Raw genomic sequence first — 27,408 nt, 5'->3', positions numbered from 1 at the left:
AAGAGGTTGGACAGGCTAGATGCAGGAAGATTGTTCCCGATGTTGGGGAAGTCCAGGACAAGGGGTCACAGCTTAAGGATAAGGGGGAAATCCTTTAAAACCGAGATGAGAAAAACGTTTTTCACACAGAGTGGTGAATCTCTGGAACTCTCTGCCACAGAGGGTAGTTGAGGCCAGCTCATTGGCTATATTTAAGAGGGAGTTAGATGTGGCCCTTGTGGCTAAAGGGATCAGAGGGTATGGAGAGAAGGCAGGTACGGGATACTGAGTTGGATGATCAGCCATGATCATGTTGAATGGCGGTGCAGGTTCGAAGGGCCGAATGGCCTACTCCTGCACCTAATTTCTATGTTTCTATGTTTAAGCAGTGAGAACACACACACCAGTGAGCAGGACCTGGGAAACCCCGTGGCAGATCCACGCCCCTGTCCCTCAAGAGCCGAGGGGGATGACCCAAGGAGTGGCCTAACCCCCAGGGACCGCCACATTGTGTTATTTTTTTTGTAAACAAGCACCTGCAGCCCCCTTAATTATTTAATTACTTTTCACGCAGTGTTGCGCATTACGATATAGTTCACAACAACAACTCACAATATAAAACATTGAAGGGAAAAGACATTCAAGGTGAAATGCAAAGTACTTACTGAGGCTACTCAACTGTCGGATTACATTTGCGAGAGAAATGTTTGTGACACATTCCAATTCATTACGGATACTCCCTGGCAGTACTGTGTGGCACAGATATCTTGGCTCAATGTTCCTCTTCACTAATGGCATTCTGAATTAAAGTTACGGAGCAACAAACCTGAAAGAGAGAATGAAACGTACGCGTTAGCATGCCTGCAAGTGACGGGAAAGGGCACGGCAATATCGCCAAAATAAATCTTGTTTCCTCCCGTAATTACTGATCGAGTCAACTGCTGGATGCTGGAAGTGTATTTTTCACTTTCGATTTTATGAACCAAAACCCAATTCCATCTCTGTTTACGAAAACACGGATTTCTCCAGGGAAGGAAAGGAAGGAAGAGAGTGTACGAGGACATTGAAACACAAAAAAACTGTTTTTCAAACCCAGGAAGCCCGAATGTAAAACATTAAAGCTCAAGGAATGTTATAGTGTATGAAAAGGTCTGCAAAATCATCCCTGGTCTCGACCCGAAACGTCGCCTATCCCTTCTCTCCATAGATGCTGCCTCACCCGCTGAGTTTCTCCAGCATTTTGTGTCTACCTGCAAAATAAGTCTCCCCCCCTCCCACCATCCCTCCTCCCCCCCCCCCCAGCCCACAGCTCCTCCCTCCTCATCCTGCCTCTGCCCTCTCCCACCCCTGAACCCCCTACCGTCCCCACCCACCCCCCCCTCCTCCGCCTCCATCCCTCCTTTCTGACCCACGCACCTCAATCAGTGAGGATAGGAGACAACACCCTCCACAATAATTCCGATCACATCGGCAGGTACCCAACAAGGACACGTTCTCATTCCCCTACTATGATGCCTGTACACTTGGCGAAACGTGGCTCTAATTCCATCCACGTTTGCAAATGACACCACTGTGGTGGGCTGAATCACAAATAATAATAATAATAATAATACATTTTATTTATGGGCGCCTTTCAAGAGTCTCTAAGGACACCTTACAAAAATTTAGCAGGTAAAGGAAAAACATGTAAGGGGAATGAAATAAACAGTAGAGACATGACTAGTACACAAAGTAAAGACAGAATTCAATACAAAACACAATATGAGGCAATTAATGCACAGATGAAAAGGGAGGGGGACGTGGGGCTAAGGATAGGCAGAGGTGAAGAGATGGGTCTTGAGGCGGGACTGGAAGATGGTGAGGGACACGGAATTGCGGATCAGTTGGGGGAGGGAGTTCCAGAGCCTGGGAGCTGCCCTGGAGAAGGCTCTGTCCCCAAAACTGCAGAGGTTGGACTTGTGGATGGAGATGAGATCGGATGATATATAGATAGATAGATAGATAGATAGATAGATATAAATAGACAAACAAAAGGTACAATAGACAATAGACAATAGGTGCAGGAGTAGGCCATTCGGCCCTTCGAACCAGCACCGCCATTCAATGTAATCATGGCTGATCATCCCCAATCAGTACCCCATTCCTGCCTTCTCCCCATATCCCCTGACTCCGCTATTTTTAAGAGCCCTATCTAGCTCTCTCAGCGTTAGGTAATGATCTTTGTACATTGAACCATTGACTAAAGCACCATTGAGACTTCTTTATATGTGCATTATTTAGGTTAGTCCTACGGGAGAATTCACTCAGGCAAAAGTGGATTTAGGGCCCAATTCTCTAGCTAGTATTGGTAATGCTTTTTGTATTTCAGTTAGTCTAGAAATACAGCGCAGAAACAAGCCCTTCGGCCCACTTGAATCTACGCCATACACTAGTTCTATCCTACACCCAAAGGACAATTTACGGAAGCCAAATAACCTACAACCCTGCAAGCCTTTGTAACGTGGGAGGAAACTGGAGCACCAGGAGGAAGCCCACATGGTCACGGAGAGAACGTATAAACTCCACACAGACAGCACCCATAGTCAGGTCAAATCTGGTTCTCTGGCGCTGTGAGGGAACAACTCTACTGCTGTATCACTCACTGTGCTGCCCCGTGTTGGCTTACTATTTCCTGCACGAGAGGCTAATCTAAATACTGACGGAATCAATATACTTGGTGAGAATTTTAAAATTCTGTACTGCTTTCAATTTATAAATCCAAGAGTTTAACAGATTACTGATCACAGAATGGTATTGAAGATAGATAAAAGATAATAAAAAGTGACGCAGCATTAACTTCAACTCAAATCAATAGTGTTTACAACAGCTGCTGTCTTCCCTCTTGCTGGAAAATCGAACGCTGTTGAATATAAATTTAAAATAAATGTTTAAAAGAATCAGGCTTTTGTACTGAATACAGTGTTTGTGCATTGTTGTGGCTGCAGGTTCTTACATAAATCTGCGGTATGGATTTTTGTGCCCTAGGACCTAGATACTCAAGAACTTTAGTTCAGTTTAGAGATACAGCACAGAAACAGGCCCTTCAGCCCACCGAGTCCATGCTGACCAGCGATCCCTGGACACACAATCCTGCACACACTGGGGACAATTTACAATTTTACTGAAGCCAATTAACCCACAAATCTGTACTTGTGGGCATGGGAGGAAACCGGAGCTCCTGGAGAAAAGCCTCAAAGATCACAGGGAGAACATACAAACACCACATAGACAGCACCCATCATCAGGATTGAACCCGGGTCTCTGGCGCTGTAAGGCAACAACTCTACCGCTGCGCCACCATGCCGCAGAATAATTTGACGTTTAAAAAAAAATGATAACAGCTGCAAATTCCATTATGTTTGTAGAATACTTAAATGCAACTGGAACTAGAAACTGAAATGAATACGTCTCCATCATGTTATCTGACAACACCCAGGACTGCAGTATCTGTAACTACCATAAATAAAACGGGAAAATATAATTGACTTTTTTTTTTCCACCATTCAGCCATAGAAAATGCTTTTGCCAAAGCTCGTCTCATCTATCAGTCTTTTCCTTCTGCATAAATGCTGTATCATTCATCATTTTAGTCACTGGTATAACTGCATGAAATTAGATTCAGCTTTTTTTTTTAAAAACATCCAAGTCAAGGTAGATTTATCTACAGAAATCTTTTCACCAACAATCTCATCATATTTGGACTTCAAGCCCAGGCAGCCTGTATAGATCTGAACAGGAATCGATAACATTAACATACAATCTAAACCTTTTTCCAAGGGGTGGAAATACAGATTATAGGGCATGACTTTAAGGTGAGAGGGGAAACGTTTAAAGAGGATGTGCAGAGCAAGTTATTTTTCACACTGGATGGCGAGTCCCTGGCACGCATTGCTGGGGGGGGGGGGGAGTGGAAGCAGATACAATTTAAGAGGTTAGAAACATAGAAAATAGGTGCAGGAGAAGGCCATTCGGCCCTTCGAGCCAGCACCGCCATTCATTGTGATCATGGCTGATCGTCCCCAATCAATAACCCGTGCCTGCCTTCTCCCCATATCCCTTGATTCCACTAGCCCCTAGAGCTCTATCTAACTCTCTCTTAAATCCATCCAGTGGTTTGGCCTCCACTGCCCTCTGGCAGGGAATTCCATAAATTCACATCTCTCTGGGTGAAAAAGTTTTTCTCACCTCAGTCTTAAATGGCCTCCCCTTTATTCTAAGACTGTGGCCCCTGGTTCTGGACTCGCCCCACATTGGGAACATTTTTCCTACATCTAGCTTGTCCAGTCTTTTTATAAGTTTTTTGATATTTTTCTTGAATTTAGAAGATTGAGAGGGGATCTTATAGAAACTTACAAAATTCTTAAGGGGTTGGACAGGCTAGATGCAGGAAGATTGTTCCCGATGTTAGGGAAGTCCAGGACAAGGGGTCACAGCTTAAGGATAAAGGGGAAATCCTTTAAAACCGAGATGAGAAGAACTTTTTTCACACAGAGAGTGGTGAATCTCTGGAACTCTCTGCCACAGAGGGTAGTCTAGGCCAGTTCATTGGCTATATTTAAGAGGGATTTAGATGTGGCCCTTGTGGCTAAGGGGATCAGGGGGTATGGAGAGAAGGCAGGTACGGGATACTGAGTTGGATGATCAGCCATGATCATATTGAATGGCGGTGCAGGCTCGAAGGGCCGAATGGCCTACTCCTGCACCTAATTTCTATGTTCTATGTCTATGTTTTCTATGTTTTATAATATGTTTTTCGATAAGCAAATGGTATGCAGGGAATGGGGGGGCTATTGAACTTTTGCAGCCAGATGAGATTAGTTTATCTTGGCATCATGTCCGATACGGATATTGTAGGCTAAAGAGCCTGACCTGTGCTGTATTATTTTACGTTCTTTGTTAATTGTATGTAATAGGCGGAGGTGACATTGGCAAATATTGTGATCCACGTTTTAACCCGTTCCAGTCCTGTACCCAATGACAGAATAGACTAAAACAGAACCTTTTAGTTCAAGGTTCTGTACCTTTTGTATACATTCAGTTTCCTTCTCCCCTGACTTTCAGTCTGAAGAAGAGCCAACACCTGAAACATCACCTATTCCTTTTGAGAGATGCTGCCTGACCCGCTGAATTACTCTAGCATTTTATGTCTATTTTCGACAGAACAGACCACATTCCTTTAAAAAAAACTGTAGCTGCCTTAAAACTTTTCACGAGGATGTTTCAGGACAGTATCGTGACAACAATTCCAGTGTCCAGGTGCATTTCTACCAATTTACTTTTTTTAGTTTAGAGATAAAGAGTGCAAAAACAGGCCCTTCGGCCCATCGAGTCTGCACCGACCAGCGATCCCCGCACACTAAACTAAACCCACAACAAACTAGGGACAATTTATATTTATACCACGCCAAGCCGAGATAAATAGATTATTGGTTAGTACGGCTGTCAAGGGTTATGGAGAGAGGGCAGGACAATGGGGAGAAGTAGATCAGCCATGATTAAATGAGTTGATGGGCCGAATGACCTAATTCAGCTCCTATCACTTATGACCTTATGACTACACCAATTAACATACATACCTGTATGTCTTTGGGATGTGGGAGGAAAATGAAGATCTCGGAGAAAATCCACGCAGGCCACGGGGAGAATATACAAACTCCATACAGCCAGCACCAGTAGTCAGAATCGAACACGGGTCTCTGGCGCAGTAAGGCCATAGGTCTACCGCTGCGCCACTGTGCCGCCCTTATGCATACACAGACTTCATACAATCTCCACCGCTTCAAGGCCACACCTCAACCGCAGGACTGGCTCGCCTGCCGCGCGGAACCTGGAACCCACCTGGAGTAATCTGAGGCTCGTCTCCTGCTCGACCCCAGAGATCAGGAACTGAGTCAAGTCAAGTCGAGAGTTTATTGTCATGTGTCCCAGATAGGACAATGAAATTCTTGCTTTGCTGCAGCACAACAGAACGTTTTAGGCATAAATACAGATCAGATCAGATCAGTGTGTGACCATATACCACAGAATATATATATACACACATAAATACAATTGAGGAAGGAGGAGGGTGGAGGGTGTCGGCGGCTAACGTTGAACAAAGGGCCCTTTTCAAGATGGTGGCAGATGGAGGAGAGGACCGGTGTCGCCATGACAACGGGCCTTTACGCACTCTTGAGAGCTTTGAAACTTTGTGGGCGCCAGGAACATGGTGACGATTTGTTTGTACTGTCTCGCTGAAGTCTACTATTACACTACAATCTACTATTACACTTTTGTATTTATCTATTATAGTACTATTTTACTGGATTGTATGCAAAACAAAGAATTTCACTGTACTTGAAAATAAAGTATCATCATCATCACTTCCTGCTTATGAAAACTGGTGACCAAGGTCCAATGGACATTAGGACCTGCAGATAGTCAGGATCACACAGCACAGAAACAGGCCCTTCGGCCCAACTTGCCCATGCTGACCCATCTACACTAGTCCCACCTGGCTGCATTTAGTCCATATCCTCCTAATCCTTTCCTATCCATGTACCTGCCCAATTGTCCATTAAATGTTGTTTTAGCACCTGCCTCAACTACCTCCTCTGGCATATCGTACCTTCTATTCACCACCCTCTGCGTCTATGCAAGATGCTGGAGTAACTCAGCGGGTCAGGCAGCATCTCTGGAGGGCTGGATAGGCGACGGCTCTGACTTGGACCCTTCTTTATACTCAATCAGGCTGGGTGAAGTGTTCTTGAAAATGTTTCAAGTTCACCGACCTAAGGCAGCCATGAAGTAGGCCCTCAGCATATTGGGACTTCTGCCGTATTACTCTCTTTGTCAATGCCTTGTGCTTCAATCTCTCTCCATAAGCCTGCCCACTGAGTTTAGACTTTACTTTAGAGATATAGCACGGAAACAGACCCTTCGGCACACTGAGTGCGCGCCGTCCAGCAATCACCCAGTACACCAGCACTACCCTACATAATAGGGACAATTTACAATTTAACCAAAGCCAATTAACCATCAAAGCTGTACGTCTTTGGAGTGTGGGAGGAAACCGGAGCACCCGGAGAAAACCCATGAGGTCACAGAGAGAACGTACAAATTCCGTACAGATAGCACTTGTAATCAGGATCGAATCCAGGACTCTGGCGCGGTAAGGCAGCAACTCTACCGCTGCACCCCTGTTCTCTGATGCCGTCACACATTTGTGGTGTTCAGGGGCGAACATCAGCCGACTCACTTTCTTAGGTGTCTGAGAAGATTCGGCATGTCCACGAGGATTCTCAGAAACTTCTACAGATGTGTTATAGAAAGTATTCTGATGGGAATGCATCTCAGCATGGTCTGGCAACTACTCTGCTCCTGACCGCCTGAACCTACAGAGAGCGATGAACACAGCCCAGTCCATCACAAAATGTAGAAACAAGCAACTGCAGATGAAGAGTCCCGACATGACAATAGACAATTCACCATAGGTACAGCAGTAGGCCATTCGGCCCTTCGAGCATGCACCGCCATTCAATGTGATCACGGCTGATCATCCCCAATCAGTACCCCGTTCCTGCCTTCTCCCCATATCCCCTAAAGAGCCCTATCTAGCTCTCTCTTGAAAGTATCCAGAGAACTGGCCTCCGAGGCAGAGAATTCCACAGACTCACAACTCTCTGTGTGAAAAAGTGTTTCCTCGTCTCTGTTCTAAATGGCTTAATCCTTATTCTCAAACTGTGCCCCTTGGTTCTGGACTCCCCCAACATCGGGAACATGTTTCCTGCCTCTTGTGTGTCCAAACCCTTAATAATCTTATGTTTCAATAAGATCGCCTCTCATCCTTCTTTTAAACTCCAGAGTATACAAGCCCAGTCGCTCCATTCTCTCAGCATATGACAGTCCCGCCATCATAGGCCATTCGGCCCATCGTCCACTCCGCCATTCAATCATGGCTGATCTATCTTTCCCAGTCAACCCCATTCTCACTATAACCTTTGACATCCTTGCTAACCCTGTCAATCTCCAGTCCATCAAAGGCTCGTCACGTCCTTCTATCCTGTCCATCTTCACCGAGTGTTGCATCAGGAAGGCCGGAGGTATTGTCAAGGATGCCTGCCACCCTGGCCATTACCTCTTCTAACCTCTCATCGTGCTTGCTGCCCCATATTCATAAACCTTCCCTGCTCACTAACAATGTTACACTTTGGTTTGGTATACATGCAAGTAGTAACTAAATATAAATTTACAGAAGGCCTTCCCGAGATGCTGAGGCTGTGGTGCCCGCCTGGAAGACCCGAAGGCTGGGTGGGATGTGGGACCAGCCCGAAGACTCGTGAAACTGGGGCACCTGGAGGGAGCTGCTGGAGAGGTTGGACGTGTGGTGCAAAGGCCGGGAGGAGGGCGAACCGGGGAAATGCCTCCAGTGGCTTCAAGGTCGGCTGCAGGAGGCTCCCCAGGGACACAAAGCCGGTCGGGTGAGGAGAGAAGAGGGACGTCGGTGCACGAGCCGAACCGGTCAAAAGTGACAGAGGAGGAGCCTGGGGCTTGTCTAGATGGGGAACTGCTCCAATAGATCGAGCGTGAGGGCCAACCGGACTTTGGAACATGGCGGTGACTGCATGTGTAAATATGCAAAAAGAATTTCACTGTGCAGTTGTACATGTGACAAATAAAGCTCCATTGATGTTGATATAGCTCACTTAATCGTCTGCCATTGAGGATGAGATGACTAAACAAATGATGCTTCAGCAGATTGGTTAAATACATAAACCGCCACAATTGTCCGGCTTCACGGGGCGTGGCAGCGAGAACCCAGAGGATGCTGGTTTACAAACAGACTAATTGCAGAATTTAATACCGAATAAACATTTCCTGCAGTGTGCAGAGCTGTGTTGTCCCAGCAAATGCAGGTTGATGCAGTGTTGAAAACAAGTTCTCCCTCCTTATCCTGAGCCCCACCTGGATTCCCACCTATCTATATTCTTTCTTGGGAGTCTGAAAAAGGATCTCGATTGAAAACGTTACCTTTCCATATTCTCCATATTGTTTCCTTCGGCTTTACATTCTCACTTATCCTTATATCACACTTTTTGTCTTTTCATCTCTGGTCTTTTTCTAACCATCTGCCAATCATAACTTCCCCCCTCACCTGCATTCCCCTTTCACTCACAGTCATAGAATCATAGTCATACAGTGTGGAAACAGGCCCTTCAGCCCAACTTGCCCACATCGATCAACATGCTCCACTTGTCCCATTTGCCTGCATTTGGCCCATATCCCTCGAAACCTTTCCTATCCATGTACCTGGCCAAATGTTTTTTAATCCAAATGTCCACTCACCAGGCTTTGCCCCACTTACACCCCTCTCCTAGTTTTCTAGACCTCAAACCGCAATCAGTGTGAAGAAGGGTCCCACCCCAAAACGCCACCTTGAGCATGTCTGAAGAAGGGTTTCGGCCCGAAACGTTGCCTATTTCCTTCGCTCCCTAGATGCTGCTGCACCCGCTGAGTTTCTCCAGCTTTTTTGTGCCACCTTGAGCATGTTCTCTGGCGATGCCACCTGACCTGATACATTGTATTGTTTGTAATCCAGCATCTGCTGCTCCTCGTGTCTCCATGTTATCATATTTTCTATTGGCAGACCCTTGCTGCCACTGTGGTCAGTGAACATTGTATCCTGTCGAAAGTTAATGGTTTGGCTTTCATTAATGCTTAGCAAGAAAGGGGATTTGATAGGCAATAAAACATTACCTTCTAAATTCAACCAAAATAATGAAATGTTGACAAGAGCGTGTCTTTAGTTTAGATATATACAGCATGGAAACAGTCCTGTCAGCGCACCAAGTCCGTGCTGACCGTCAGTCACCCGTTCACATTAGTTCTAGGTTATCCCACTTTCCCGTCCACTTCCTACATACTAGGGTAAATTTACAGAGGGCCAATTATCCTACAAACCTGCGCGTCTTTGGTATGTAGGAGGAAACCGGAGCACCTGGAGGAAATCCACGCGGTCACAGGCAGAACATGTAAACTCCACTCCGTCAGCACCAGAGATCAGGATTTAACCCAGGTGTCTGGCTAGGAGGCAACGGCTCTACACGCTGCACCAGTGCGTTGCCCAGTCTTTGCTCCTGAACTGGGAAAAGAACCATGTTCTTGGTGTAGCTGGTGTAGAGGCTGGGATGGACAGATACATACATGGACATACATATACATAAGCAGTCCAATCCACCTCATTGGAGACCCACGGACTATCTGTAATCAGACTTTACTGGACTTTATCTTGCACTAAATGTTATTTCCCTTATCCTGTATCTGTGGAAGGTTTGATTGTAATCATGTATAGTCAGAAAGATAGCGAGCAATAAAAAAGTTTCTCACTGTACCTTGGTACTTATGACAATAAACGCCAATCGTTCCGACTCGAGAAATTCTAAAATAGGCCATTCTTGGTATATTTTACCAGTGGCTCGATGCTATTAAAGGGAGAGTGTGGTATGCAAACGACATTTGATTTGCATCTTCTGCTTTAATGTTATTCACATTTTAAACAATGACATGAAAGATAAAACCATATTCCCCAATGCAACATGTGTTTATAACTCCGTCCGCTTCCCAGTGGCCTCATCTGTCTGCAGGCTATGAAACTACTTTGATTACAGTGGTGGAGATGCAAGGATACATGTGGATGGACGTATCCAACTATCCCCTGATTCTCAGGCTGAAGAAGGGTCCTCCAGAGATGCAGCTTGACCTGCTGAAGTAGACATTAGAGACACAGTGCGGAAACCCCTTCGTCCCACTGAGTCCTCGCCTACCAGTGATCACCACGCACACTACCATTATCCAACACACTAGGGACAATTTACAATTTTACTGAAGCCAATTAACCTACAAACCTGTATGTCTTTGGAGTGTGGGAGGAAACTGGAGCACCCGGAGAAAACCTACGTGGTCACGGGGAATACGTACAAACTCTGTATAGAAAGCACACGTAGTCAGGTTCAAAGCCGGGTCTGTGGTGCTGTAAGGCAGCAACTTTGCTGCTGCACCACTGTGCCGCCCAGTTTCTCAAGCAGGGACGGCACAGTGCCAATTGTCAGGCTTTGCCCTTCCCCCATCTCTCTTCCAGCTTTCCCTCCAATACTACAATCAGTCTGAAGATGGGTCCCGACTCAAAATGCCACCCATGCATGTTCTCCAGAGATGCTGCCAAGCCCGTGTTACTCCAGCAATTTGTGTTACCAGCTTGTGCATTGTTTCGTTGTGATCCATTATTCTGAATCAGAATGTGCAAATTTAAAAATAGCAGAGTGCAGGCAGTCTCAGCGAATGCATTCAGTGATAGATATTTCTTTTAAATTATATCAGGCAATGGAATGCCAGTGCCTTTGCCTTGTAACCATTTTAAAATTTCACACAAAGGGGAAAATGACACTCCTGTATGATGTAGGCATTTGAATGACTGCCATTCTAACCAGTATTGACAAAGGCACCTGCAGTCATTTGATAGCTCAAAAACATTTTGCACATTCCCAAACTGCATTATAATTCAGAACACAGCCAGATATCTTCACAGAAGCTGGCCCTTTGTAAAAGGAACACAAAAAGCAAGCCATGTGACAGAGCTTTCACTTCTTTCCCATATAAAATCGAAAAAAAGGCAACTGCAGGGTATATCTCAAGGGGAAAGGGTTCAAGAAATAATCCAGCCTTCAATGCCACTGAAAAAGAACTGAACAGTAAATGATATTGCACTCAAGAGAGGGAGTAAATAAACTACAATTATACGCTGGAGAATTCTACATGTATACACATACTGGAATGCAGAGCCTTTTATAAGCTTCATTATACCATGCATAATGATCAAAAGCAGCAAATTGGAATTTAGTCAGGCAGAAATAGTATAAATATAACAAAAAGATTAGTGGTGCATAGGGTTGAGAGCATTAAAAAAAAAAATCATCATTCAAATGCTCAAATTAAACAAATTCCATCTTACACACAATACAAAATTTTAAAGGAATGAAACAAAAGGACTTGCATTTGTATTAAGTACTTTTGATGTGTAATCTCCACATAATGTAGAGAAGATGGCCGTCAATACGCTTGCTGTAAAGCACCATAAACAGTCATGTGGTAATGGTTGTGAGATACGTTTTTCCCACCCCCCAGTTAAGTTGGTTGAGGGTAAACATTGGCCACAACACCAGGTGTAGCTCTCATGCTCTTTGAAAGTGGTGACAAAGTGTTCTCTCGATCCTCCTTCAGGGAAAGACAATTGTCCCCTTGAGCGGCTTTATCAAAGAGCCAGCGGTCAGACAGACAGGCACTCTCATTCAGGATGGCGAACTATCAGCCTGGATTCCGTGCTCAAATTTGTTAACTGGGGCTTTCAATTCATCCTTTCGCGAGAAAGCCAGAGTGCTATTAATCACACCGAGACACAGTTGATGCGGAGAAATAAAATTTACAGAAAAGAAAATGGAAAGATAATGAGAAAATAAAATACATTCTTAAACTCGCATCACCCGAGTTAGAAAGTGACTAAAATAAAACAAAACACATGTAGCTTTGTTTTGAAGATAAACATTTAGGTCACCCTGCTATAGGAAGGATGTTGTTAAATCTGTAATGGATAAAAAGAATTTACGAGAATGTTGCCAGGACTTGAGGGTCTGAGCTATAGGGAGAGGTTGGGCGGGCTACGACATTATAGCATGAATTCAGAGTCTTTTACACTGGGCGGTGGAATCAAGAACCAGAGGTCATTATTTTAAAGCGGGAGGGGTAAGATTTAATAGGCACTGAGCGACAACCTTTTCACATCAGAGAGTGGAGGGTATATGGAACGAGCTGCCCGAGAAGGTAGTTGAAGCAGGTACAATAACAGCATTTAAAAAACACGGACAGGGATATGGATAGGAAAGATTTAGAGTGACATGGAATAAATGGGAGAAACGGTGGACTAGCTTGGCGTGGATGAGTTGGGCCGAAGGCTCTGTATGACAGTATGGGAGACTATTGAATTCAATTGAATTGAAAGATAAGCCATGGTAACGGGTTCTTTGGCCCACCGGGTCCACGCCGATCATCGGTCACCCGTTCACACTAGTTCTGTGTTATCCCACAGAGGCCAATTAACCAACAAGTCCGCATGTCTTTGGGATGTGGGAGGAAACCGGTGCGCCCAGAGAAAACCCACTTGGTCACAAGCAGAACGTGCAAACTCCATACAAACAGCCAAAGTCAAAGAAAAAAGTCAAATTCAATTTTATTCGTCACATGCACATTAAATGCAGTGAAATGAATTTGCCAGCAGCGATACACTTTAAAGAACACACAATACCCAATACAATTTAACACAAACATCCACCACAGCATTCTTCACTGTGGTGGAAGGCTACAAAGTTCAGCCAGTCCTCCTCCATTGTTCACCCATGGTCGGGGCCATGAACCCTCCGTAGTCACCGCTACAGACGGCCCTCAATGTACAGGCCCTCTCGTCGGGATGATCTAAACCGACGTTGGGACGTTGAAGCACACTCCGCGGCTTGGAGGTCCCAAATCGGCACTTCCTACCGGAGTCCGTGGCTTCAGAATGTTATAGCACAAGACAAACAGCACCAGAGGTCAGGATCGAATCTGTGTCCCTGGCGCCATGAGGCAGCAGCTCTGCCTGCTGTGTCACCGTGCCAACCCACTCTGGGCTGTAGGGTGATAGTAGAGTGGCAGAGAGGAGCAGTCAGCAGAGCTGCTGCCTCACAACATTGTTGATCCAGTATCAATTCTGAACTCCGTACTCCTCGAGACGGCTGCCTGTACCTTTTCCAAGGTTACATCCGAGCCCGGGTGGTACGAGAATGGGACTACGCACTGTCCATGGGCGTCCTGTGGGATTTCCAGGACTGCTGGGCACCGTGGGGGGGGGGGGTGGAATGCATCCTTAATAAGGATGGTGATATAGTTGTATAATAGTTTATGTAGTATCTAAGAATATTTGTTATTTTGGTGGTAGGTTTGTTTGTATTGTGCATATCATTTTTGTAAATAATTGATTACAATTATTTTGGGGGTAAAATAAGAACCCTGTACTGTCGATATGGCGTCTGAATATTCTACTTTTGACTCTGTATTCCCCCCAGATGTCATTGAGTTACACAGCATGGAAACAGGCCATTCAGCCCGACTCATCCATGCTGACCAACATGCCCCATCTAAGCTAATTTCCATTTGCTCATAATAAGTCAATATCCCTCTTAATGTTTCTAATCCATGCACCTGTCCAAATGTCTTTTAAATGTTATAATACCCGTTTCAACTACCTCCTTTGGCAGCACCTTCCACACACCCACCCCCTTCTATTTGAATATGTTGCCCCTTAGGTGTCAAGTCAAGAGTCAAGTCAAGAGAGTTTATTGTCATGTGTCCCAGATAGGACAATGAAATTCTTGCTTGCTGCAGCACAACAGAATATTGTAGGCATAAATACAGATCAGATCAGTGTGTCCATATACCATATATATATATATATACATACATATATATATATATACACACACATATATATACACATACACACACACACACACACATAAATAAACATATAAAGTGCAATAGGCTGTTATAGTTCAGAATTTGTTTGAAGCTGTGTTTAATAGTCTGATGGCTGTGGGGAAGAAGCTGTTCCTGAACTTGGATGTTGCAGATTTCAGGCTCCTGTACCTTCTACCTGATGGCAACGGAGAGATGCGTGTGGTGTAGGTCCTAATCTGAGGAAAGACATACTTGCCATTGAGGGAGTACAGAGAAGGTTCAGCAGACTGATTCATGGGATGTCAGGACTTTCATATGAACAAAGACTGGATAGACTCGGCTTGTACTTGCTAAAATTTAGAAGATTGAGGGGAGATTTTATAGAAACTTACAAAATTCTTAAGGGGTTGGACAGGCTAGATGCAGGAAGATTGTTCCCGATGTTGGGGAAGTCCAGGACAAGGGGTCACAGCTTAAGGATAAGGGGGAAATCTTTTAGGACTGAGATAAGAAAAACATTTTTCACACAGAGTGGTGAATCTCTGGAATTCTCTGCCACAGAAGGTAGTTGAGGCCAGTTCATTGGCTATATTTAAGAGGGAGTTAGATGTGCCCCATGTGGCTAAAGGTATCAGAGGGTATGGAGAGAAGGCAGGTACAGGATACCGAGTTGGATGATCAGCCATGATCACATTGAATGGCAGTGCATGCTTGAAGGGCCGAGTGGCCTACTCCTGCACCTATTTTCTATGTTTCTATGATGCTGGCAGCCTTTAAATCTATTAATGTCTATTAAATCTTTCCCCTCTCACTTAAACCTATGCCCTCTGGTTCTTGATTCACCTACACTGGGGAAAGACTGCATTCACCCTATCATTTCCAGTCATGATTTTCTAAACATCCATAAGAAAGGAATCCGCCATTCAATCTATCTCTCCCTCTCAAACACATTCTCCAGCTTTCGCCCTATAACCCGACACCCGTATTAATCAATGTGCGGGAATTGCTGGTCACCGCGGACTCAGTGGGCCGAAGGGCCCATTTCCGCGTAGTATTTCAAAACTAAATTAAACAAAAGGATACAAAGTGCTTGAGTAGCTCAATGGGTCAGGCAGCATCTTTGGAGAACATGGATGGATGACCTGTTGGGTCTGGACCCAGTCTGCGGCAGAAGACCTTTGGAAGACGGGGTACTGATTGGGGATGATCAGCCACGATCACAGTGAATGGCGGTGCTGGCTCGAAGGGCTGAATGGCCTACTCCTGCACTTATTGTCTATTGGAATGGTCCTGAGCCGAAACATCACCTACCCACGTTCTTCAGCGATGCTGCCTGACCCGTTGAGTTACTCAAACACTTTGTCTTCTCTATATATTCAAAAATTACTGATCCATACAAAAGTACAGTAGATAAATTAGGATTGGAGATTCTCTCTCTCTCTCTCTCGTTTAATTCTATTTGATCTCAGTTCTTCTTCTAGCGTATGGCGTGCACAGCCTAAAGTTGTAAACTTGTTCTGTTTGATCTTCTGTTTGCAGGGGCAGAAATCGGAATCAAAACATGGGGGGGGGTGTCACAATTTCTTGGTTGCACGTGCATGCGAGGCTGCGGCCGTGGGGCCCTGTGGACGGTAACATCGGGAGTTGACCTGGTTGGTGACCGTCTTCAAACTCCAGCAACAGCAGCTTCGTCAGCTCCGAATTGTGGGGCTTTATTCGGTCCGACGGGGGGCCTTTCATCGCCTGGCGCGGCTTAAAACCGGCCGCGGGATCTTCCATCGCCTGGCGGGGGCTTAAACATCGGGAGCCTTGATTGCCTCAACGCAGCAGTTGACCGCGGGGCGATGGAAGATCCCGCAGACGATTTTAAGCCAGGCCGGGCGATGAAAGGCCCTGCGAACGGGCCAATTCAAGCTCTGCTCTATAATCTTTGCCCCACCAGGATGTCTCCCTCCTCCACTCACCGCGCTCTATCCTCAGTCCCACCCTCCTAATTCCACCTCTGACCGACACCCTCCTCCTCCAATCATCGTGCTGAATCATCTGTCCCTCATTGCCTGCTGACCGACGTCTCTCTCGATTATCAGTCCCACCCTCACTGTCTCGCGGAAAGCGGACATGTTTTTAATAGATTTTTTCATCCAATTTGAAAATCCAGATTACAAAACATTGTCCCCCTCCACTCAAAACATGGAGAGGATGTGTCGTCGTTTTCCCCCCTCGGGATTTTCGCTCATGTCTGTTTGTGCATGCCAGGTTGATTGCATTAGTCGAAACAGGGTGGACCACGTGAAGGTTGCAATCTCCTACTCCTGATCTCAGTTGAGATGCAAGGTTGGTTGTGTCTTCCTATTGCTCTCAGCTGTTGAATGTTTAATTATAGGTTGATCTGGATAGAGGTATAGGCAGTGCTTCCACACCTCAACATTTTTTTCCTGAAATAGAATTTGAAATTACCTGGAATTTGATGGTATTTCCCAGCCCGGTAAGCCTTCCCCAATTGCGCACGTGCAGATACCAGGCCCACTGAGCATACTCGGGGAGATGGTCCCTGCCGCGTCACCGGTGCCATTTTCAATTGTGACACAGCGGACGGGCCTCCCCCATCTGCGCAGGGTCGTAAATACACAGGTACATACTTTGTTTCCGCAAATCATCCAGCGGGCCTGATTGGACCCCTTCACGTCTCCCCGCGCGTGCGCAGTTGGGGAAGGTTTATCAGGCCAGGAAATTTCCCGAAATTACCCGAAGACAACCAGAATTTTCCGAATTCCGGGTAATCTCCTTCAAAGTGGAAACACCGGGTGGGGGTTGAGGGGTGATTGTGAACCGAGCTGCAAGTATAGATGCCCGCACACCAAATACAAAACCGTATCCCATTATTTAATTTGAGATTCTGCCACATGGAAATTTCTTGAAAACTAAATCAATGAGACATATGGTTTCCACACAATGAATCAATCAATCTCCCAGACTACACCTTAACATTGAATATTTTGCTCTGCTTTAAGGGTGGCACAGTGGTGTAGCGGTAGAGTTGCTGCCTTATATTGCCAGCGATATGGGTTCGATCCTGACAACTAACTGTGTGATCTCCCTGTAACAACATGGGTTTTGCTTCGGATGCTCCGGTTTCCTCTAAATATGCGTAGGTATTCAGGTTCATTTTGGTGGGTGGGAAAGCAGAGCATCATAGAACTAGTGTGAATGGGTGATCAATGGATGGTGTGGACTTCGGTGGGCCCGTTTTCATGTTGTATCGCTAAATTATCAGGCACATATTTACACCAACCTCATGTTAATCCTATCTTCACCCAGTTCTAAGATGCTCAAATGTAGATGACGCACCATAAATGTGTGTATATATTTTATACAACTGACCTAACATTTAATTGCATTGCTTGGTCTTTCAGATGAGTATTTGCTATTATATTATATGATGTTGTTCTAGTGACGTGCGCTTTTTACCTCCATCAAAGCATATTAAGTTTCAATTTTCCATTTATTTCAAAGAAAATTCAATTTGTTTTATTGTTAGAATTTATTTGTTAGAAATGCAACAAAACAGGCTGGAAAAACCTTTCTTTTTTTTTTAGAGATTCTGAGGTAGAGGAGTGTCCAGAACAGAGGAACTGGAACGATTCCAGGATCTGCTAAAACATAAGATTGTGAAGTCTCAATGTGAAGATTGTGCGTGTGTGTGCGCATGCTTTTACATAGACACAGAAAGAGCCAACTCAGGAAGTTTCAAAGATGGAAATAGTAACCGATTTTCATTGGTTCTCAGACAAAGCCATAAATCCAAATTATTCTGCCTGGAACTGGTGGTTCCGAATTAAACAACCGTTGTTTCATTGTCCCCACTCAACCAAGTCTGCAACTTGCAGATCTTTAGACTTGCGAGATACAGCGCAGAAACAGGCCCTTCGGCCCACTTGCCGACCAGCAATCATCCCATACACAATCACTATCCTACATACTGGGGACAATTTACAATTTACTGAAGCTAATTAACCTACAAACCTGTACGTCTTTACAGTGTGGGAGGTACCAAGAAAAAACGTACGCAGTTACAGGTAGAATGTACAAACACTTACATCGCCAGAGACCCGAGTTTGATCCTGACCAATCATGCTGTATGTACAGAGTTTGTACGTTCTCCCTGCGACCTGGTGGGTTTTCTCTGGGTGCTCCGGTTTCCTCCCACACTACAAAGGTGTGCAGGTTTGTAGGTTAATTGGTACTACTCAGGATCATACCCGGGTCTCTGGCGCTATAAAGCAGCAACTCTACAGCTGCACCGCTGTGCGGCACTTTCAACTTTGCCACCCTGCAAATTTTGTTTCTATGGCGGTAGATTTTTTCTGAGTCATGTCATGCGAGACACAGGGGTGCCACTAATGGTTCAGCACAGCCTTTAATCCGTATAAAATCATGAGAGCGAGCTTAAAATCCCTCCCAAAAATATGGCGCCTAAGCGGGGTGGGCAGTCATTCTCGACCTCATCAGGGGTCCCATGGCCGATTGGCCGGTCTAATTTGCCCCCTGCAGCCGGGGCTCAACATTTAGGGCAAAGATATTACATTGAACTCATTAAAGAAAGTGGGAAGAAAGGGTTACTTCTCAGATCCACAGACTGTGAGCAGAGAGATATCATGGGATATACGTGCAGGTCTCAACTATTCATCATCCATGTCAACGATTTCGCTGAGGAGACCAAAAGTCATATTTCCACGTATGCTGACAACGCTGATTAATGGGTTAATGAATATGCAGGTAGATTGCAGGACATGGTATGCTGTGTGGATGGGTGAGAATTAGGCAGTGTGGAAAAGTTGAGTATGTTAAATGGTGAGAGACTGGGTAATGTAGACATTTAAAAGGACTGTAGTTTAGAGATACTTTGTGGAAATAAGCCCTTGAGTCCACATTGACCAACACTCACCCATTGATACTTATTCCATGCTATCCCACCTTCTCATCCACTCCCTACACACTAGGTACAGTCTACAGAAGCCAATTAATCGACAAACCTACATGCCTGTGGAATGTGCGAGGAAACCCACGTGCAAACTCAGACAGCACCTGTAGTCGGGATTGAAACCGGGTCTCTAGCACTGTGAGGTATCATCTCTACCTCTGCGCTGCTCCCGAGTGAACTTGTACACGCACATCACTGAAGATCATCTACAAGGCACAGCAGGCAGTTTGGAGGTCAAATAGTTTTTGAATAGGATTTGAATATAGGGTTATGGAAAACCTATTGTATTCATAAAACTTTGGAGCAGAATTAGGCCATTCAGCCGATCAAGTTTACTCCGCCATTCAATCAGGAAACTTACAGGAACCTCTGTTTTTAAACATAGTGGTGGGTGCATAGAACGCACTGCTGGGGGTAGTGGTGGAGGCAGATAGAATGGTGGCATTTGAGAGACATTTGGACAGGAACTTGGGTTCGGAGAGATATCAAGGGTGTTTTATTGTCATATGGCCAGATAAAACAATGAAATTCTCACTTGCAGCAGCACAATAGAATATGTAAGCATGGTATTCTGTAAATAATATAATAAACAAGAAAATACACACACACACACACACACACAAACAAAAAAATAATAGCACAAAGACAAAACCGATGCCCACAAGGCTATGCAGTCTTATTTGGAGGTTATGCTGTTAAATAGCTGGATGGTTCTAGGGACAAACATTCATTTTCAAGCCTGTGAACTTTAACACCATGAAGCCCGTGGTCTCCAGTAAGAAGAGGCCGACTCGGGAGCTCCATGCCGCGGAGGGTTCTGATCCGTCCCGACGCCGGAGTTTCCATCACCCCAACTCGAGGGCTTCGGACATCGGGAGCGGCTACTGCGGAGAGTTCAAAGGTCCTGACCACGGGTGAAGATGATTTAACTTTATTACCTTCCATCACAGTGAGGATTGTGGACTCCGCTGTCATGGATGTTTATGTTAAATTTTATTTTACGTGACTGTGTATTGTTGCTTTTCAACTAGTATGGCTGTATGGCAACTCAAATATCACTGTACCTTAATTGGTGCATGTGACAATAAATTCGAACTTGAACTTCTTCCCGATGGCAGGAGTGAAATGATAGCGTGGCCAGGTTGGTGCAGATCTCTGATGATTTATGAGGCAGCGACTCCCGTCAATCCCATTGGTGGCGGGGGATTATATGCAGGTAGATAGGATCTGATCTTGGCATCATGTTCAGCACACAAATTGTGCGTCTTTTAGAAATTGCTGTTCTATGTATTGATATTACCCAAAATCACAATACCCTGTAACATGAAGAATAATCTCTTCACGAACTTGTAAATGAAAAAAAATACATATACCATTCTAGTATGAACATTCCGTTTTTGTTTCCAGTTATCTAAACAGATACTAGACAAATTAAAGAAAGCAATTTCCGAATGGGAAAATAACAGCATTTACACGAGCGACTTAAAAATCTTCCCAGCCTTCTTCAATTTCCTCATTCTCCAGAAGATGGAGACTCGATCTCTTGCTCGACTGGCGTTCAACCACAAACTTTTCAGATTACAAAATGGCTAGCAGAAGCCGGAGCTGCAATTGAATTTTCCATCCTCTGGGTGCCGTGACTAATTCAATCTGACTGGGATTTGGGTTGAGAGCAATTGAAGAACAGACAAGAATAAATCCTCAGATCTTCTTGGTAGTCGCTGCACTTTAGCACAATTATTTTTGATGGGAAGATTTCAATAGAAGCACAGTTATTAACATGTGCATGCTGCCATAATGCTGCACATCAACAATTTCTAATTATCTTAAATTACTACCATTCAAAAACAACCTTCCATGAATGATTTCACCTCAATGCAGCAAAACCAAAAATAAAAAGACAGAGGAGAATTAAGCATATTCTCCTCTGCGACAAGGCTACCTCCACACACTCGGTGAGAATATCTAAAATTTAATAAACAAAATAACTTGCCATTCATTGGTGGCAGCTCTAGTACACTCTGTGACAATGCAGTGCTATTTAAACACCCTAGAATGCTACAAGGATGATGACATTTGCAATAGTGCAATAGAGTAATGAACTCATACAGATAATAGCAAACTCGCCGTGTTACGCGCCACTTTGCATTCAACTTCAGAACCGTTATAATTAAGACGAAATATTATTAGAATTCAACTGAGAAAATCTTTAAACTTTAGAGATACAGCATAGAACATGTATACGCAGCCATAATGCATGTTTCGTGCACCTGGAAAAAACCCATGCAGTCACAGGAAGAACGTGCAAACTCCGTGCAGACAGCACCCATTGTCAGGATCAAACCCAAGACTCTGGCACTGCAAGGCAGCAACTGTACTGCTGCATCACTGCCACCCAAACATGAACTCATGAACAAAAAAACAGCAATCATGAAAATACCTCCTAAACAGAAAAAAACTTGAATAGTAAAATTTTAATATAGTACCTGTACCTCAAAATTTTCAGAACATCTCAAACCCCTATACAAAAAATGAATCTTAGGAAAAACTGTGAACAATCAGCAAAGCAAATTTCAACACATGGAAAATGAAAGTGAAAATTACTGAAATAAATCAAATACCTGCTGGAGCTTTGTGGAATTATTTCCAAATTTGACATCCGCACAAATAAATTAATTTAGATATGTAGTTTTACAGCAATTTCAATGAATGTAAGATAATTACAAATTACAATGTCAGTCATACAGCACTGAAACAGGCCCTTCGGCCCAACTCGACCAAGCTAGTCCATCTATCTGTATTCAAATCCCTCTAAACCGTTCCTATCCATAAACCTGACAAATATTTAATTTGAAAGGTTCCAACTCAAAACATCACCCATCCTTTTTCACCAGAGATGCTGCCTGACCCATTGAGTTACTCCAGCATTTTTAATCTATCTTCAGTATAAACCAGTTCCTTTTACACAAAGATATTTTTAATGTTGCCACCGTACCTACCTCCTCCGGCAGCTTTCCACTTGGGGAGAATGTTGTCCGTCAGGTTCCAATTAAATCTTTCCCCTCTCACCTTAAACCCAGATCATCTAGCTCTTGATTGCCTACGCTGGGAACAAGACTGTGCATTTAGTGTGGCACTCCTCTCTTCCCTACTTACATAACACTATGACCTGGAAGTATATATTTGTGTCTCCTTCTCACGTCTAGCCTTTGCCCACCCATTGGCAAATTGAAAATTCCCTCACCTGCATCCACCTGTATATCACCCGACATACTTTGCCCCACACCCATCTCTTTTTCAGCTCTCTCCCTTCTACTACAATTAGTCTGAAGAAGGGTCCCGACCCGAAACGTCACATATCCATGTCCTCCAGGGACGCTGCCTGACCCACCGACTTACTCCAGCACTGTGTTCCAAGCAATATATTAGTGCTGCTTCATTGCCATGGGTCTAAGTTCTGGAACTCCATACCAAGTGAATGGCCTAGATAGAGTGGATGAGAAGAGGATGTTTCCACTAGTGGGAGAGCGAAAGACAAGAGGTCGTAGCCTCAGAATAAAAGGACATAAATTAAGGAAGGAGATGTGGAGGAATTTCTTTAGTTAGTGGGTGGTGAATCTGTGGAAATCATTGCCACTGAAGGCTTTGGAGGCTGTCAATGGATATTTTTTAAGACAGGTTCATGATTAGTACTGGTGTTAGGGGTTACAGGGAGAAGGCAAGAGAATGGGGTCGAGGGAAAGATATATAGATCAGCCATGATTGAATGGCAGAGTAGACTTGATAGGCCAAATGGCCTAATTCTGCTCCTATAATTTATGAAGTTATGAAAAATTCCATTGGCTCACACCACCCTCCCAAATGCAATGCGAGATGGGCAGCAAAATGCTGACATTGATGACACCACCCAGATCTTGAAGTTAAATTGAAAAACCCCAGACAGACTTCCAACCCAACTAAATCTAACTGGCACGTAATAATGAATTAAATCCTAAATAAGAGCCTAGACCAAATTTTTTGAATTAATTGCCATTGATCTCATTGAATTTAAATGAGAACATAAACTAAGGTAAATTTCAGTTTAGTTTAGAGATACAGTGCAGAAATACGCCCTTCAGCCCAGGGTCTGTGCCGACCAGTGATCCCCGCACATTGCCACTATCACACAAACACTAGGGACAATATAGAAATATACCAAGCCAATTAACCTATAAACCTGTACTTCTTTGCAATGTGGAAGGAAACCAAAGATCTTGGAGAAAACCCACGCAGACACAGGGAGAACGTACAAACTCCATACAGACAGCAGCCGTAGTCAGGATCGAAACCGGGTCCACTGACGCTGTGAGGCAGCAACTCTACCACTGCGCCACGATGCCACTCTGAAGATTGTTTAAGTATTTCATAAATCTCTCCAGAAACACTGACCGTGTTTTAAAGCAAAATTACATTGGATATGTTAACAAAATGAATGTCAGCCAATTACACGAGGAGACTGAATATTCCACGATCACACTGTGTATAAATGGCCGTTTTTAGTTTGTGTGGAACAAAAGCATATGGCTCAGTTTGTGCAAAGCCAAATAATGTACAATTAACCCGATTGTCAGCTTGTTCTCGACATGTTTTAGCATTCAGTTCACAACACCACCAAACTTGAACTAAATCAGTTCCGATCAAGGGTCTACTAGTTCTTATTTTTCCACTGACGCTGCCCAAGATGTTAAGTCTTTTCAGCATCTGCAGCTTTGTATTTTATTTCATGAACTAAATCATATTGTCTTGCAAACTTCATCCAATGCGTAGCCCTTTACCTTTTACAGTTGAGATGAATGGCAATTAAGATAAAAAAATTAATTGTGGCAGTTAATTAGTATTTCATTCATTTACCATCTACCAGGTTGACTCGGTTGATAGCACTACAAATTATAAATTTGCCGTAGACCTTTTAAAAAACAATTGAGTGTACAGTCTTAGTGATGCAAGTCCAATAGTCTGCCCAGTTTTTAATTACATGGTACATTTAATTTTCTATTAAATAAACTAAAACATTGGATTTAAATTCACTTCATTAATGATAACCTTTAATGTGAAGGGGCAATAATAATCACTAATGTCAAGTTAAATCAAAGCATATAGAAAGCAGGAAGAGTGTTAAATCATGTAAGCATATAGATAATATATATATAGTATATATGTATATATATATATATATGTATATATATATATATATGTGTATATATATATATATATGTATATATATATATATATATATATATATATATATATATATATATATATATATATATATATATATATATATATATATACACACACACACACACATCTAGCACAGACAACAAATGAATAAGGCCAGAGTGAGAGCAGGCCAGAGACAGCATAGCATGCATAAAATAAATTAGTTTGTGTTTAATACAATCATGAAAAACATGCAGTTCATCATAACTGCACCAACTCTAATCTCTTCTGATATCAGTTCAAATTCATCACTGATACGCAACACCAATACCAATGATATTGCATCATAATAGATCCTTATCCTTAATCTGTACATTTCGGATGGCTTGATTGTAATCGTGTACAGTCTTTGCTGACTGGATAGCACGCAAAAATTTTTCACTGTACCTTGATACACGTGACAATAATAAACTAAACCCAATCGAAAAATAATGGAAAGAAAGCATTCAGCGTTCAAAAAGAACTCAGAAGAATATACTTCATTCAGTGGGTGAGTCAGCATCTATGGAACGAAAGAATAGATGACGTTTCAACTCGACCCAAAACGTCACCTATACATTTGCTCCATAGATGCTGACTCACACGCTGAGTATCTCCAGTATTTTTGACTACCTTCGATTTTTCCAGCATCTGCAGTTCTATCTTAAAGACGTCATTCAGTGGTGCTGATTTCAGGATGCGTGTTTAACACTAGTTTTCTCAGTCTGTACCAATTACTCTCTGGAATACAGTCCTCAATATGCAAATCTAGAAATAGACAAAGTGCTGGAGTAACTCAGCAGGTCGGGCAAATCTCTGGAGAATATGGATAGGTGACATTTCGGGACTCGTCACCTGTCCATGTTCTCCAGAGATGCTTCCTGACCTGCTGAGTTACTCTCAACTTGTGTTTTTTTGTAATGCCAATTGAATGAATCTCTTTATTGTCCCTTATCACAAGGTAAACAAAATCCTTTAAAGTCAATTCCACGGAACTTTTTTCACACAGAGCAAATCTCTGGAAATATATACAGAAAAGTTGAGGCCAGTTCATTGGCTATATTTAAGAGAGTTAGATGTGGCCCTTGTGGCTAAGGGGATCAGGGGGTATGGAGAGAAGGAAGGTACGGGATACGGAGTTGGATGATCAGCCATGATCATATTGAATGGTGGTGGAGGCTCGAAGGGCCGAATGGCCTACTCCTGCACCTAATTTCTATGTTTCTATGTTTATTGTCATCGCACATGGTACAGGTACAACAAAATTTAAAAGTCAACCCCACGGTGCGATTCACAAGAGCAATTTTAAATATTTGAGAAAAGGTAAAAATATATACATATAAAAAAAAAAAATTTACAGATAAATAACAATAGCAGCTGAGGTAGAACCATTCAGAACATGTTATTTCTTATTTTGCATTGTTAGTTCACGTGGCTATGGGGTAGAAGCTGTCTCCGAGTCTGTTTGTGCGGCTCTCCTGTACCGTCTGCCAGAGGGCAGCAGGTGGAACAGGTACGTGTCCAGGGTGGGAAGGGTCCTTCAGGATGTTGGCTGCCCTGCCAAGGCAGCGCGAGCTGAAGATGTCCTTCAGGGAAGGCAGTGGGCAGCAGCCAGTGATTTTTGTGTGTGTGTTGATGACCCTTTGAAGGGCTTCCTGTCCGAAACGTTGCCTATTGGCATTCGCATGTGATGCTATACAGTACGCAGCCACTCTCGATGGAGCAGCCAGGTTTTTGTGTAAGCAGCTTCTCCTCCAGGTTGTTTTTCCTGAGGATCCTCAGAAAGTAGAGTCGCTGCTGGGCCTTCTTGACTGCTGTGGTGGTGTTTGTAGTCCAGGAGAGATCCTCCGTAATTTGTGTGCCCAGGAATCTGAAGTCTGAGACCCTTTCCACACAGTCCCCATTGATGTATAGGGGTTTGAGGGCTGCACTGTTCTTACGGAAGTCTATGATAATTTCCTTTGTTTTTGTGGTGTTTAAGATGAGGTTGTTGTCTGAACACCACGCTGCCAGTCTTTGGACTTCCTCCCTGTAGGCCGTCTCATCTCCTCCTGAGATACGTCCAACCACAGTCGTGTCGTCCGCAAACATGACGATGGTGTTGGTGGAGTGGGCGGGGGCACAATCGTGGGTGTAGAGGGTGTAGAGGAGGGGGCTCAACACACAGCCCTGTGGGGAGCTGGTGCTGAGTGTGATGGGGGTGGAGAGGTGATGGCCCAGTCTGACGGTCTGGGGGCGGTTAGACAGAAAGTCCTTGATCCAGAGGCAGATGGGTTGGGAGAGCCCCATATCCATGAGTTTGGTGACCAGTCTGCTGGGGATGATGGTATTGAAGGCAGAGCTAAAGTCGATGAAAAGCATCCTCACAAAGCTCCCCTGGTGTTCGAGGTGGGTCAGTGCAGTGTGAAGAGCAGTGGCGATGGCATCCTCAGTGGACCTATTTGCTCTGTAGGCAAACTGGTGTGGATCAAAGGTGGGCGGGAGGCTGGCTTTGATGTGCTGCTGGACCAGCCTCTCGAAACACTTCATGATGACTGGTGTGAGAGCGACCGGTCGGTAGTCGTTAAGGCCGCTGATAACAGGCTTTTTTGGTAGTGGGATGATTGTGGCAGACTTCAGGCACGGTGGGATGATGGATTTGGACAGGGACA

The 27,408-nt window shown here is 44.1% G+C and overlaps 1 protein-coding gene across 2 annotated transcripts in view; it reads right to left on the bottom strand.

Moving 5' to 3' along the window:
- Positions 1–27,408, bottom strand: part of wasf1 (WASP family member 1) — a 70,280-nt gene that overhangs the window by 28,999 nt on the left and 13,873 nt on the right. For both annotated transcript variants that reach the window (XM_055634952.1, XM_055634953.1), the window contains exon 2: positions 645–805. In XM_055634952.1, coding sequence (XP_055490927.1) covers positions 645–777 — 133 coding nt within the window. In that variant the 5' untranslated portion in view covers positions 778–805. The remainder of the gene's footprint in view (positions 1–644; positions 806–27,408) is intronic.

The sequence above is a fragment of the Leucoraja erinacea genome, chromosome 5 (genome assembly GCF_028641065.1).
Source record: "Leucoraja erinacea ecotype New England chromosome 5, Leri_hhj_1, whole genome shotgun sequence".
Taxonomy (NCBI): Eukaryota; Metazoa; Chordata; class Chondrichthyes; order Rajiformes; family Rajidae; genus Leucoraja; species Leucoraja erinaceus.
The sequence above is the reverse complement of the archived record's forward strand: the minus strand, read 5'-3'. Positions and strand labels throughout refer to the sequence as shown.